Here is a 13,315-nt window from a genome sequence, read left to right on the forward strand (position 1 = left end):
CAGGCATGGAAATCAGTGCACGAGAAAACATTTCTAGCTTTATATTGCTCTCATTTCTGCTTTTCAAGCTCTCAAAAGCCCTGAAGATGTGTTCCCAGGAACAACATGGTCAGTGTGAGGCCAGAGTTTGCAAAGGGTTTTGAAGGCTTCTGACACCCCCGCTGTGTTAAACACCAGCTTGACAGTGTCACGGGCTTCTCAGGAGTTGAGTGACAGAATCAGGCCACACCTAGAAAAGAAATACATTGCTGACAAAGTCTAACGCCCCATCTTTGAAACTGACAAATGAGGCTTCAATCTTGACCTTTCTTTTTTTAATCTGTGCCTCTTTGCATTTATGGTTTTGTGGCTGAGCCTTTTGAGTAATCTTGGATCATGTTTGTTACATCTTCTTCACAACCAGGAGGTATATTTTATATGAAAGTCAGCACAGCTTCCCAAAAATGCCAGCTATTACGGGACTTGCAGGACTATCACGAGAGCTGGCACCAGTATTACGTATGCTCCCACAGGGCACAGGCTGGCTACACTCATCACGTACCCGCTACCGAGCACATCAGCATTTTGAAGGAGTGAAAGAAAGCCACGTTTCAGTCTGGAAATCTACTGGCAAATACCAAAATGCTTAGATCTGAGAAACGGGAAAGAGGAGATGCGTGTTTTCATCCCTTTGTTTACTCTCTATATTCCACAGCATCATGTGTGCAGTTGCTGCCTTGCCGAGGATTTGGGTCTTCCCCCTGCTCTACAAGAGGGTGTTCACTAGCAGAATGGAAAAAGAGCAGACCGAGGAGGAGAGAGATGGGCACACAGCAGATAGACCAAGATCTTGCTGTGGTGGTGTTCTCAGATTTTCTCTCCTCCCTCTCAGACCTGCCTGCGATCTGTCATTCAGGGGTAACAGCCCCAAAATGGGAGGCCTTGAAGCAAGCCAGTTTCAGGCACTGACAGCATATCTTCAGCGAGGAAGTTGTTGCAAATACTGATGAGCCTTAAAACACAAATGTGCAACAAAACAACTATCTGGAGCACAGCAAAGCCTTCGATGTTTCAATGCTGGTACCTAACCATTCAGGGAGCGCTGCCCGCCCCGTTCTTGCCACGCTGCCGAGATGCCACAGCAGCTGTCACTGCAGGAGTGTACAGGACCTCAGCAAATGTCCCCACCAGCACCGCTGGAGCAGCTCCCCGGGCCAGTGCGGGGTGTGAGGGACCTCGTGGTGAGCTCACACCCTTCTTCTGTGCTGGAAAGAGGGGTGCCAGCAAGGCCCAGGGTCGCGGGCCTCCAGCGCTGGGTTTCAGCAGCTGCAGTGGGGCGGGGTGACGGGGGAGCGCGACCCCAAATCCCGTCCCTCCGACCTCCCTGCTGTTTCTTGCAACCCCCCGCAGTCCCTGGCAGCGGGCAGTGTGCGGCGGCCGCCCGCAGAGCGCAGCACCCTGCTCAGGAGCCCCGGCCCGGCTCGGCCCCACCCGCGGCCCCCCCACGCGACGTGGGACCGGCTCCCCCACGAGCCCACACCCCACACACCCCCTCGGGGTGCCACGCGTGCCCGGCCCGCGAGGGGCTCCCCGCGCTCCGTTTCTGCCCTCCGCGGAAGCGCCTTCACCGCCCCGCCCCGGCAACGGCCGCGTCCCCAGCGACCGGCGGCGGCGGGCGAGGGCCGGCCGGGCCGGGGGGAGGCGGCCGGGCCGTTCGCACCCGCCATCCCCGCAGCCGTGGGCAGGGACAGCCCCGGGCCGAGGGGCGCGGAGGGACCCACCCCGCGTGTTTCCCGCCCGAGCTGCGCCCGCGGCACGGCCGGGGGCTGCCGGTATCCCCCTCCCGCGGAGCTCGCGTCGCCTCGGTGGACACCCACGCCCCCCACACCTCTCCTCGGCAGTTTGCAGGTCTTACTCTTCATCTAACGAGCTAACGAGTCTTCTTCCCTCTCCGGGACCGCGGAGAGGAGCTTCGCTGGGGGGAGGGTGCGCAGGATGGCGCCACCGACATTTCAGGGCGCTGGGGTGGTGGGGCTGGCGGGGGCCGGGGCCGTTAGCAGCGGGCAGATGTTTTCCGTGCCTCCCGGGGGCTGACAGGACGGAGCCAGCTGCGCGGGGTGGCCAGGGGTGCAGTGGGCAAAAGTGCTTTCATGTCTCTGACATCCCTTTGGGGCAGTGACCCACACCTGGGTGTGCTGACAGATACCCAGGACCGCTGGCCCTTCGCGCCGCCTGGATTACACTGATAACATTAACTGTATTCGCAAACGGCTGGCTGGCCTCATTCTGCCCAGGCTCCTGTTACAGACAGATTCCATTATATCTGAAGCTAAATAGATTCCTCATTTGGCATGCTTTTTCTTTTAACTTACTTAAAGCCCATTGCAGAGACTCAGCCCCTCGATGAGCCTGCAATATGCTGTCCTAATGCACACTGAGCATCAGCCTTCCGAAGTGCCAGGGAGCGTGCAGGTGGAAGCGGGATCAGCAGTGCTAGCCAGCATGCGGGATCACTTGCCGATGTCCCCGCTCGCCTGCGGGAGTGGAGGTAACAGCACAAAGGCCAGGGCACCTACAGACCAGCTGGCATTTTCAGGGGCTGCAGTGACGTGAGAGCTTCCTCGATTTCTGGGTAGGCTGAGCTTCAGCGCGAATGGGATCTCGGCTGGGCTGTAACTATCCTCAGGAAGAATTTCTCTTGTACTTACAAACTCTCCAGTAAATGCGGTGTTTGCAGTTGCTCCATTTCTTGGATCACCGTACTGCTGGTAGGAAGCATCCCGCCAAAGGTCACCGGTTTCCATGCAACTCTTCTTTTTTGGTCTCTCTGGGCTTTGGCGTGAATCGAAAGAGCAGAAATCTTTTATTTCCAGATCAAAACAGGTTCAACTGAAGGTTTGTTAGGCATATTAGGTAGCAGCGTTAAGTTGGTTGTGTGTGTGGATTTCTGTCAGCTTCTGCCTGGGAAGGGAAGTGTGATTTTTTTTTTTTTTAGAATTTTTAGTGTCATTTACCTTTCAGCCTAATCTGGGTGTTAAATGACATAAACTGGGAATTTACTACATGACCCCATTCATTGTATATCATTTAATAAAGCCTTTTTAGCGTAGGTGACTGATGTGTATGTAGAGTGGGTGGGAAGGAGCATGTGTTAATGTTGTTGACGTGGCTTATTGATAGTGAATTACAATGCTTCTCCGGTGTTTAAATACACGCTTAGCAAACCTGGCTATGGGAACTGGCTTGGCATGTTAGCTCTGGCTGAGTGAGACTCCCGCAGCCAAGGCAGAGGGGATGCAGTGGAGAAAGAGGCCTTTCCCCTGCCGGTAAGCACACCTGGTGGGGTACAGCAGCACCCGGTGGGGTGTGCTTACTGTGCTGGGGTGGTGGGGGGAATGGATGCGGTGCGAGCAGTGACTCAGCGTCAGACTCAGCTCCCCCCCTCCGCCGGCACCGCAGGCGTGGGGTTGATTCAGACGGCTTGCGTACGGGCTGTCGCACGCCGGCAGCCTTGCTTTTGCTGGCTTCACACCGAATGCCGAGTGGGGATGACAGAGTCATCCGAGCTGACTTCTTGTGGAGCTCAGGTCAAGGGAAGGTTCCTCAGCAGCCCGGACACAGGCACCCCCAGCTGTCTTCTTCTCCTTTGGGGTCACCCTATGTTGGGGCTGGCCCACAGCTGGGTGGCACGCATTGGCTGACCTCCCACTGCAGGTGAGCTTTGCTCAGCGAGCTTCATCCCCTGTATGGAGGGGCTGCACTGTTTCTTGAGCTGGGTTTCAGCTCTGCCTGAGGTCTCCAGGAGCCCCTTTGGCAGTCCGACATGTGCCATAGGTTATGTACCCTCTAAAATCAACCTGCTATCGGTAAACTGGCAATCAGATCATCTGCTGGAACGCAGCCACGAAATAATACTAGGCCACCAATGCTGCACTGGCTTTCCCCAGCAGCTGACCTTTCACAGTTGCTTCCAAAAGGTCAGGAAAGCCATCAGAAGCTCCAATTAGCTGTGGCTGGCCCGGGGGACAAAGTGACGTAGATGCTTTTTGAATAGGACAAAGGACTGAGCAAGGAGAAAACATTTTTCCTAGTCACTTCTCCTCTATTAATGCCACCTCACTGCCATCCATCTGTGCTTTTCCCTTCTGCTGAAGTCCATCAAGCACCAAGAGTTGGGTTTCAGATGGGTCAGTGTGCTGTGGAGAATCAGGCCTCTTCTCTTCCACCTCAATGGTGGCCTGCCATCACAGCACCTTCCTCTGGGGGCAGGGAACTTCAAAGAGAAAGGACTCCCAGTCCTCACATGTGCCTGTCACCCATTCCTTCTCCTTCCACACCCACCCTTCTTCAGAGCTGGCTCCCTTTTTCTACAGCCTTTGCCTTTGCCATCCGTACACCAGTGCTTCCCAGGAAACACAGCTTCCCTGCCCTTGGCACGCTTCATCATCCTGCTCTGTGACAGAGGATGCCCTGCCACTGCCATCTCCACCCTTTCCTGACTCTCATTCTGAAACAGTTCCTCTCTTCTCAGGCCTGCTTCAAGTGCATTTGAAGAAGCCTTTGCTGACATATTTGCTGCAGTACAGCATGAATCATTTTGCTCTTCCCCTCTAGTTCTCAGCATTTCACAGATCTCCTCTTTTCCCCTTTTGCCGGTTCCTTTGCAGGCCCTTCCTCAGATGCCTTTTGGAGGGGAGGGGGGAGCAGAGGGAGGAACACTAGCAAAGCCAGCTACAAAGCTTTCAGAGAGAGAGGGGCTTGTGCTGACTGAGGCAGCACAAACTGGGAGGGCAGAAGAGAAGGGAGCAGTCTTGTGCATGGGGAAGATGTTTCATTTGGGGAGCACTGTCTGGCTCACACCCTTCACAAAGGAGGAGCTGTTTGGGATCAAAGCACTGTTCAGCTGAGGGATGTTGTGGCACAAGATGGTAGTTATTTTCTGTGAAGGATGTTACTACAGGATCCTTTTGACTCTACTGTGATGCAAGGCCACCTTTGCCCTGAGGCATCCTCTTGGTCTTGCAGGAAGCTGTCCTCACCTGTGACATTGCCATCCATCCATCTGCCTCATGCTTCTTTTAGGTGTCCTGCAGTCTCTAACTGCCCAGCCCTGTGCTACAGCCCTGTTATGTCCAGTTAGTCCCAGTAAGGATCAGCATGGGTCTGTATGCCCTGGGAGGTGCTTACCAAGCCTGGGTGCTCTTGTTGAACCCAGAACTCAAGGGGCAGACTCCTTCCTAGTGTCTTCTCTGCCTCTTTCAGACCAGTAGGACTGGTAAGGAAACCATTAGGATGTCCAGGCAATAACCATACATGTGGGATCCTGATGGCTGAGAGCACTGGTCCTGAGATTGGGGTAGGAAACAGCAAATGGGAAACTTTGGTCTGGAAAAGCTCCACAGAACTAATAAGACTGGGCATCCTGCCTTCTGCTCCGGGCTGGTTCTTGTAGCTCATATCTGCTTAGGCTCAGTGTGGTCTGAACAGGTCTGAAACATCTCATCAGTTAATGGATGTTTGGAAGAAGTTCATCTGGAGAGTAACTGGGAAAAGCGGAAAAAAAACCCTGAATACACTTATAGTGTATTCATCTGGAAAGCATCGGTCTTTAAAGAGTCATAAGAACAGGCATACTAGATCAAACCAGGGTATAGTCTGGCCCAGTATCACATCTCTGACAGTGGCTAGAAGCAGATGCCTGGAGAAGAGTGGAAAAAGAATGCAAGTATGTGTGTTTCTTTCCTCCAGCACTCTCCCCACCTCCAGCTGTGTTTGTCACACTGAGCCAGATGTGGTTTCTGTGCACTGAATCATTCTCAAGGGTTTTCTCTTCCATGGACTTATCCTGGAACCTGCACAGTCTCAGCATCCACAACATCCCATGGCAAGGAATTCCCCAGTTAACTGCAGACCGTGTGAAAAACCATCATTTTCCTTTGCTTTAAACCCAGCTCCTGTCAGCTTCACATACTTCTTCTATTGTAAAAGACAGTAAATAATCAATTCCTGTCCATCCTCTTCAGCAGCACTCTGAATTAACACCATGTTACTATCTGCTTATTACATGTGGTACCTAGAGACCTCTTTGTACAGGGCAGTGTATAAAGATAAGGCTGAATAATAGTTGTTTTGCTGCAGTGCTTCCAGTCCAAGCAGAGGAGGCAGGCAAAGGGCAGGGGCCAAGTGCATTACAGGACAGCAGTGTGAGCAGAGCATTCTTATCACTGGCCTCTTTCTAAAGTTGCCTTTTTCTTTTGCAGGCAGCCCATCTGGAAAATGTGGTGACTCTCAAGCAATTTTTCTCTTGCTTCTGAAGGAGAAGTGGGTCCTGAGCAGGATGCAGCAGCCAGTGGCTGGTGACAGGAGCGCAGCCGTTCCCTCACTGTATCCATCCCAGGCCAGACTCGCTGCTGACTTGTACTCCACACACCGCGTCATTGAGGATCCTGAGTGGTCCCTCACCACTGTTCCCCACCTCACTGAGCTCTGCCTCCAGCACATCGTTCACAATTTTGAGAGTAAGCAGGAGCGTGTTTCCCTGGGACACATGGAGATAGAGCAACAGTCCCAGAGAGCAGAGGGTCAACAAGGCAGGCAGATGCATCTGAAAGGCAGAACGTGGTGCCCAGCCCTGCCAAAGGAACAGATGAGAAGCAGCTAGTTAAACAAACTGTTTAGTTGCTAAGTATGACTTGTACACTCCAGGGATGGCTGTAGTCCTCTGGGCTGCTATCCAGTATGTGACTCTGCCCTAAACTTGTCCTATTGTTTCTTCTTCCTTCCATGCTCTGCTCGATTCATTTACCTCAACCATGGTAAGGGCTGTGCAGTTGCTGTTTCCTTCTCTTGATTCATGCACATGTTATGGTAGCACTTGAGGATGGAGCCCCATTGTGCTGAGTGCTGTACGACGAGATGGAGAATTGCTCCCTGCCTGGAGGAGCTGCCATCTCAGAATATGTATTGTACTCACAGTCTCAGGCCTTCTCCACAGCTTTTGCTGGTGTTGTGACAAGTTATATCCTCAGGCAGGGAATGTGCTTTTGAAGCAGGTAGATTGATGAAACATAGCAAAACAGAAAAAGCATGTCTCATCTGAGAACTGGCTGGGAAGGGTAAAGGGAGGGCCTACCTATCTTTTTGGCTGACTCAATGATGTGGCAGCAAAGATCAAAGATAGGTCTAAGGCTATGTCCACATTGGGACTGTAAGACAGTACAGAGGAGCTCAGTGCTGCCTCATACCAGGAGCTGATGGTACTTGGGGGTCTGACCTGGGACACCCTTGCAGTCCTATCAGCCTGGTCAGTCAGCCTGATGCCAAATGGATTGGACCTACACTGCGTGCACATAGAAGCAGTGTGCTCAGTGTCTTGGGGACCCTCATGCACCTGAGCTGTGTGGCTGCGTCTTGCCCACTGGTGTGGCCTAAGTGAGCCCCAGTGAAGCTAGCCCAGTTTTGCCCCACCCCATATGTGTCCCACCTCTGCTTGTGTCATGGGACTTTGCAGAGAGGTCACTGCAGTGCCAGCTGTAGGACACTGGAGAATAGACTCCAGGAAGAAGCTGTGGTCAAACTCTGGGTGTCCTTAGGATGGAAATGCCACAGAGATAGAGGAAATATAAAGCTAACCCCACTTTGTGTCTCAAAATATGATTTTCCGTGTGCAGATAGGCCTCTCCACTGATGATTTTTGTTACTCAACACTACTGTGTACATGTTACCAAGCATTCATGGTGTGAGTATGCATGGCTTTCCTCTGGCGTTTCTTACCACAAAGAACTTCCACCAGACAGAAGCCAGCTGAGACTTAGGGCGAGCATCAGAAAAGACATTGAGGGAGGGAAGCTCCTGGAAAAAGAGAACTTTTATTTAAACAAGGTGGACCTAAAGGCTAAGAGTGCCTCTCAATGGAAAGGAAAAGGAATCAGTTTGGGGTAAGACAGACACCTGAGTTCAGATAAAAAGGCATGAGGACTTGCATGAAGAGCACACAGACAGTTGTTCTCAAAGATCATCCTTCAATATGCTTAGAAACCAAAGGGGGAAAGTTCAGCAAATCACAAGCCAAGCTCTCCCATTGCTGTAAGGCTGAATTAGCTCTCTTGGGAGCAGAAGTCCTGCTCTGAATATAAACTGCATTCAAACTAAATTTAAACTGGGAGAGAAGTTTCTGATGCAGTTCCCAAATATTACGGGAGTAAACCCAATTACACTGATGTTTTATTGTAAAAGTTAGAAATCCTCCAGAGAAAGGTAGGAGATGAATCCTACACATTTTCTGCCAGTTTAGCTCCCTGCACCAACCCTGGCAACTGAGAAAAGAGCCAATATCAGCAGAGGGGAGGGCACAGGCACACAGCTGGGGGCCCGGGCAGAACCCTAGTGCCAGCTATGGTTCCTACAGCCCAGACCAACCTCTCCTTCTCTTCACCCCCTCCAGAGAACCCTATTGTGGACCATCTACTGCCTGAGCACCAAAGGAAAGTGTTGGACAGGCTCTCCACTGGCCTTCCACTTGCTGTGACTGCCAACCTAATAAGCGATGAGGACTACTGGAAGAGGTGCTGCACGGAGCGCTGGCGAGTGTGTGACATCTCCAACTATGGAGACAGCTGGAAACGGATGTTTTTCGAACGTCACCTGGAGAACATCCTGAAATGTTTCATCCCTAACACCACAGACCCCAACCAGGTCCTAGAGCTCATCCCGTTCTGCAAAGACTATGTGCAGAAACTGGAGGTTGATCAGTTTCTGCCACCACTGCAGGTGGATCAAAAGGAGGAGAGGGATGACCTCTCTGATACAGAGAGTGATTTTGGATTCAGCAAGGTCTCTATGCATCACTATGACCTGGGAGTCCTCATTACTGCTCTTCCTCACCTTGAAGAGCTTCATCTCACTTATGGTGTGAAGGACTGCGGCATGAACTTCGAGTGGAACCTCTTTAACTTCACCCACCAGGACTGCTGCAACCTGGCTGTCGCCGTGAAGATGTGCCACAACTTGAAAGTAACGTATCCCCAACTGAACCTCAGCTAGACCTTCAAATTGGCCAGGGATAGGAACGCAGGGACAAATTTTGACTGCTGGCAGCAGCCTTCCTTTTGCAAGTTGCAGTCTGCCAGAGTGCAGAGATGTTAACTTGCTGGCCTAGTGCTGAGTATCTTGTTATATGCTTGTTAGAGCAGGTTGTCAGAGGGTCAGTGAGAAAAATACTCACTCCCACAAAACATGTTCCCTGTAGTGCAAGAGAAAGCAACACCCCTGTATAGTTCTGGGAGGGAGGAGAGAAGCCCAGAGAGAGATTTTCATAAGGAGTTTTTGGTAGTTATGCTCAGTAAATACATGTCAACATGCTCCAGAGGAGCAGAGACCCCCGAGAAGAGCATGGAGAAATACTCACATTTGCCTTAGAGTGATGAGGGGTTTTCCTTCTGGGCACTAACATCATCTTCAGTTCTGTGTCAACTGTAGTGCAGACACTCAGCCCCTCCAAAACATCAGTGGGCATTGCTATCCAGAGTGCAGCCAGAGAGGCTGGCTGAATGCTCTCCCCACGGATTGACGTGCTTTGAGAAATATTTGTCTGCTTGGCTTCCAGAAGAGAAATTATCTCTCCTGCGGCTGTTAAGGTGCCCTGGCCACGCAGGACATTGCCCTTCACAGAGAGCACTGTGGTTACCACTGGTGCACGTGCTCATTCAGACAGTGTTTGACTGTGAGCTGGGTTGAGTTCTGCTGTTACTCTCTGCAGATGTTTGGGCAGCTTTGTCTCGTTTTAATTTACCCCCCTGTGTCAGAGATCCTGTGGAGTCAGAGGAGAAGAACAGGCATTTCCAGGAGATGAACCATTTCTACAGGCATCTCCATGGGACATGAGTGGCATGCCCTGCCTGCTGGAAGTATCTGCCCATTATAAACGCAACTACTTGAGTCTACTGGATAAAAGTGTCTGAAGTGAAGGGGGGTGAATCCTGTCTGGTGGACCATAGGCTTAACATCCTTGAGATCTTGTACAAAGCTCAATCCAAAGTGCTGGCTGTTTTAGTGTCCCTGTCCTTTATCCCCCCAGGTTTTCAAGCTGACACGAAGCAAAGTGGATGATGATAAGACCAGGCTGCTGGTCCATAACTTGCTGGATCACCCCTGCTTGGTGGAGCTGAACTTGTCCCACAATCTCATTGGGGACAAGGGAGCACAAGCTGTCGGCAAATTGATCAACCGCAGCAGGTTAGAAACCCTCAATCTGTGTAACAACCGGATCAGTCACCTGGGGGCTCAGGCTCTTGCTCAAGCCCTGGCTGAGAACTCCACCCTGACCTCCCTGAATCTGTGCCTCAACCACGTAGAGGACAAAGGTGGGGAGGCGGTCGGCCATGCCCTGCTGACCAACAGCACCCTGAAGTCCATCCATCTGGGAAGTAATAGCCTGTCAGAGCCAACTGCTGCGCTTTTCTCCCAGGTCCTGGCTCAGAACGCCACCCTGACAAGCATCAACTTCTCATGCAACCACCTGGGGCTGGTAAGAGAAACCCCTTCTCCCTGCAGTTTGTGAGCCTGCGTGGTGGACTTGCAAAGCAGATGCTGAGCCTGCCCTGCCTCAAAGTCGCAGAGGCAAATGCATCCCTCACTTTGCACTCTTGCTGTGATAACAATCAGCTGCGAGCAGGGAAGAGACTCTAGCAGAGGCAGGAAGGACATCTGTGCACGCACATTCATTTATCTCACTTGTACATCTAGCTCTGTTCACAGGGCTGAATCTGGCTTGCAGGCTTTGGGGTTTTGGGCAGAGAGGGCTTTCCCCCCCAGGAAACTGAAAACCAGGGAGTATGTCTGGGAAAAATCACAGCCACTTCACATATGTGGGAGTAGATAATGTTAGGTGGCATGAGACAAGGGCCTTATGCATATCCTCTGTGCTTTGGATCTGCTGTGCCATCTGTCACTCAGCAGCACACACATAATGTCACCCTTCCCCGAATCTCTCCTGTCCGTCACACACTCAGAGGAGACTCTCAGAAAATTGTCTCGGTTATTGAGCTTCTTTAACTCACCCTGCAGCTCTGGAGCAGTTTCAATAGGTCGAGTCACGTCCGGGTGCTTGTAAGTAGCTCCTCAACCACAGGCTTACATTTTCTAGATAGAGGAGCATCCACAGATCTTACTACAACCCTAAGAGCTGCAGTATGCAACATGCCCACAAACCAGACTGCTTCTCTTCTGCTGGTTAAAAAGAGCTTTAGAAATCTGAAACTAGACAGCCAAATGCAATCATGCTGGTTTTTAAACTTTCTGCACTGCCTCAATTTTTCTCACTGTCACAATAAAGAGACAGCAAGACCAGCTGTCCCTGCTGGCAGGAATATTGGCATCAATGTGTTTGACAACGGTTTTAAAAGGATTTGATGCCAGAAAACCTTTTGTGAGTTCTGAGTTTTATGATCCTGGACATGGAAAACCATTTGAGTTTAATGATACAAGGGGGCAAAGGTTGGAAAGGATAGAAGGATTTTTGCTTAATAAATAATAATCTCTGTGTTTAGTATCTTTCTTTTGATGAGCTCTCCTGTTACCCATTTGTGAAGCTCTGTGGCAGCCCAACAAGTGGGATGGTGGTATTATCTTTGGGGAAATGAGGATCTTTGCTAAAGATGCACCAAATTCTGACCTCTGTACCCCATTGAAAAAAAAAAAAAAGACTTTTTGCTCTGTCCTTTTTGGCAAAATATCTATGAGGCAGGGTGCTGGGCTGAGGGGACCACCTGGATGGAGGAGATGGGGGCAGGAAGTGTATGTGGTACCTGAAAGAGAATACCTGTGGGGAAAAAAAAGTCGAATTGTCACATCCCTAAAGACAGTACTTCAGGTAAGGGAGGGAAATACCCCAAGGTGAGTTGTCTCCCTAAGGCTATCTACATTGCATTTTCTGTCCCACGCAAGTTGGACTTCAGTTGTGTGAGATGTTCCCCCCAGGAAAGCCAACCCAGCCTGGGAAATGGCATCCAGGCAGGAGACTGCCAGTGCTGGGGCTCTCAGCACTGCCAAGATGAGGAGCAGCACACTAATCACACTGCCCTTTGTCCCCAGCCAGCAGTGAGCTAGGGCCCGGGGGACAGGGAGAGCAGAGACTCCTCTCAGGTTATCATTGCCAGCCGTGCTATTAAACAGCCTGAGCTTGAGGACTCTTGACATGGTACCCAGAGGGCGTCATTAGCATGTGTCATATCACTGAGTGCTGCATAAGGTTACACTCCTTCCCTGTGTACTTCTGTGAACAACATTTCAGGCTTGGGTGAAGGCCTTCATTCCTTTTGGCACCATCTCATGGGCTCCCCATCACCAGCAGCAGAAGTTGCCCTGGGGAGGAGGGAAAGGGAACAACACACTTCACATTTGGATCTCCTCCTTTAACCCCCGCTTCTCACCCATTTGCAGGATGGTGGGAAGCAGCTGCTTGAAGGGCTGGCAGATAACAAGTCTTTGATTGAGTTCGACCTCCGCCTGGCAGAGGTGGGTGAAGAGACCGAGTACCTCATTCACCAAATTGTGTGGTCCAACCAGGAAGCGGCGAGGCTGGAGTCTCCGCAGCACCCCCCTGTCAAACCCCTCTAAAGAAAACGCTCCAGAGAGCAACGAGCTTTGCGGTGCAGTGTTGGAGATACTTCACTTCAGAGGCTTGTTTTTATTCGTATTTCTGAGAAACACTCAACTTGTGGCTGTCACCACAGCCTTTCCCAGATCCCCATCATCCAACCTGTGACTTAATATGAGACGTTAGACCTCATCGGACTGTAGCGGCATCACAGAAGCAATCTGCCTCTTGAGCCCTCTCTCCCACTGCCCCCAAGACTAAATCCCACCTCCTGTGGTGTTTCTTACATGCTCCGGCAGCAAGCTTAGTTCAGGCAGCTGGATGTTGTTCCACCTGTAAAGCAGCTAAGGTGAAGTATCCACCATCTAAATGGTTTGGCCCAGACCTAACCTTCAGGGCCGGCAGCTCTTTTAGGCTTTTTGCTGAGGAGGACATGAGATGCATAGAGAATAGAGGGAATGTTGTTTCTAGTTCCTCCGCAGCTTTTTCTCACTATTGCTCTGCTCAAGGATTTATTCATTTTTATAGCAAAATCTGTCTGGAGTATCACATATGGGTGGTGAAAACTAAAAAAAAAAAAAAAATAGATTCAATAAATGGTAGGTCTCTCCACCATGGTTTCCTGCTTTGGGTTGCTATGCCTTTGATCAGTTGCTAGCCGGCTTTGCAAACAGGTGAATTCTTTACAACCAGATGCTCACTTTAACTAGTAGTGCTCTTCTGTGCAAACCTGTCAAAAAA

The 13,315-nt window shown here is 51.0% G+C and overlaps 1 protein-coding gene across 6 annotated transcripts; it reads left to right on the forward strand.

Annotated features, from left to right (window-relative positions):
- The first annotated feature begins 1,652 nt into the window (after nucleotides 1–1,652).
- On the forward strand, nucleotides 1,653–13,184 carry DRC5 (dynein regulatory complex subunit 5). 6 transcript variants are annotated; one of them, XM_074818159.1, is made up of 6 exons: nucleotides 1,803–2,527; nucleotides 6,240–6,497; nucleotides 8,423–8,991; nucleotides 10,055–10,340; nucleotides 10,445–10,504; nucleotides 12,418–12,571. In XM_074818159.1, the coding sequence occupies exons 1-6, from the start codon at nucleotides 2,383–2,385 to the stop codon at nucleotides 12,438–12,440; spliced, it is 1,341 nt and encodes a 446-aa protein (XP_074674260.1). In that variant the 5' UTR covers nucleotides 1,803–2,382; the 3' UTR covers nucleotides 12,441–12,571. The 6 variants fall into 6 exon arrangements, with proteins under 6 accessions (XP_074674261.1, XP_074674260.1, XP_074674256.1 ...); XM_074818156.1 differs by having other exon boundaries at nucleotides 1,822–1,887; nucleotides 2,368–2,527; nucleotides 10,055–10,504; nucleotides 12,418–13,184; XM_074818157.1 differs by having other exon boundaries at nucleotides 1,848–1,887; nucleotides 2,358–2,527; nucleotides 10,055–10,504; nucleotides 12,418–13,184.
- Nucleotides 13,185–13,315: the final 131 nt, after the last annotated feature.

This window comes from Strix aluco, chromosome 3, assembly GCF_031877795.1.
Source record: "Strix aluco isolate bStrAlu1 chromosome 3, bStrAlu1.hap1, whole genome shotgun sequence".
NCBI classification, from domain to species: Eukaryota; Metazoa; Chordata; class Aves; order Strigiformes; family Strigidae; genus Strix; species Strix aluco.

Bases quoted from the DNA above. Each gene is read 5' to 3' on its own strand.
- DRC5 (XM_074818155.1), top strand. From the start codon at position 2,383: ATGAGCCTGCAATATGCTGTCCTAATGCACACTGAGCATCAGCCTTCC. The intron at 2,528-6,239 runs GTAACAGCACAA...TTTCTTTTGCAG, and splicing joins GCTCGCCTGCGGGAGTGGAG to GCAGCCCATCTGGAAAATGT. The intron at 6,498-8,422 runs GTAAGCAGGAGC...CACCCCCTCCAG, and splicing joins CATCGTTCACAATTTTGAGA to AGAACCCTATTGTGGACCAT.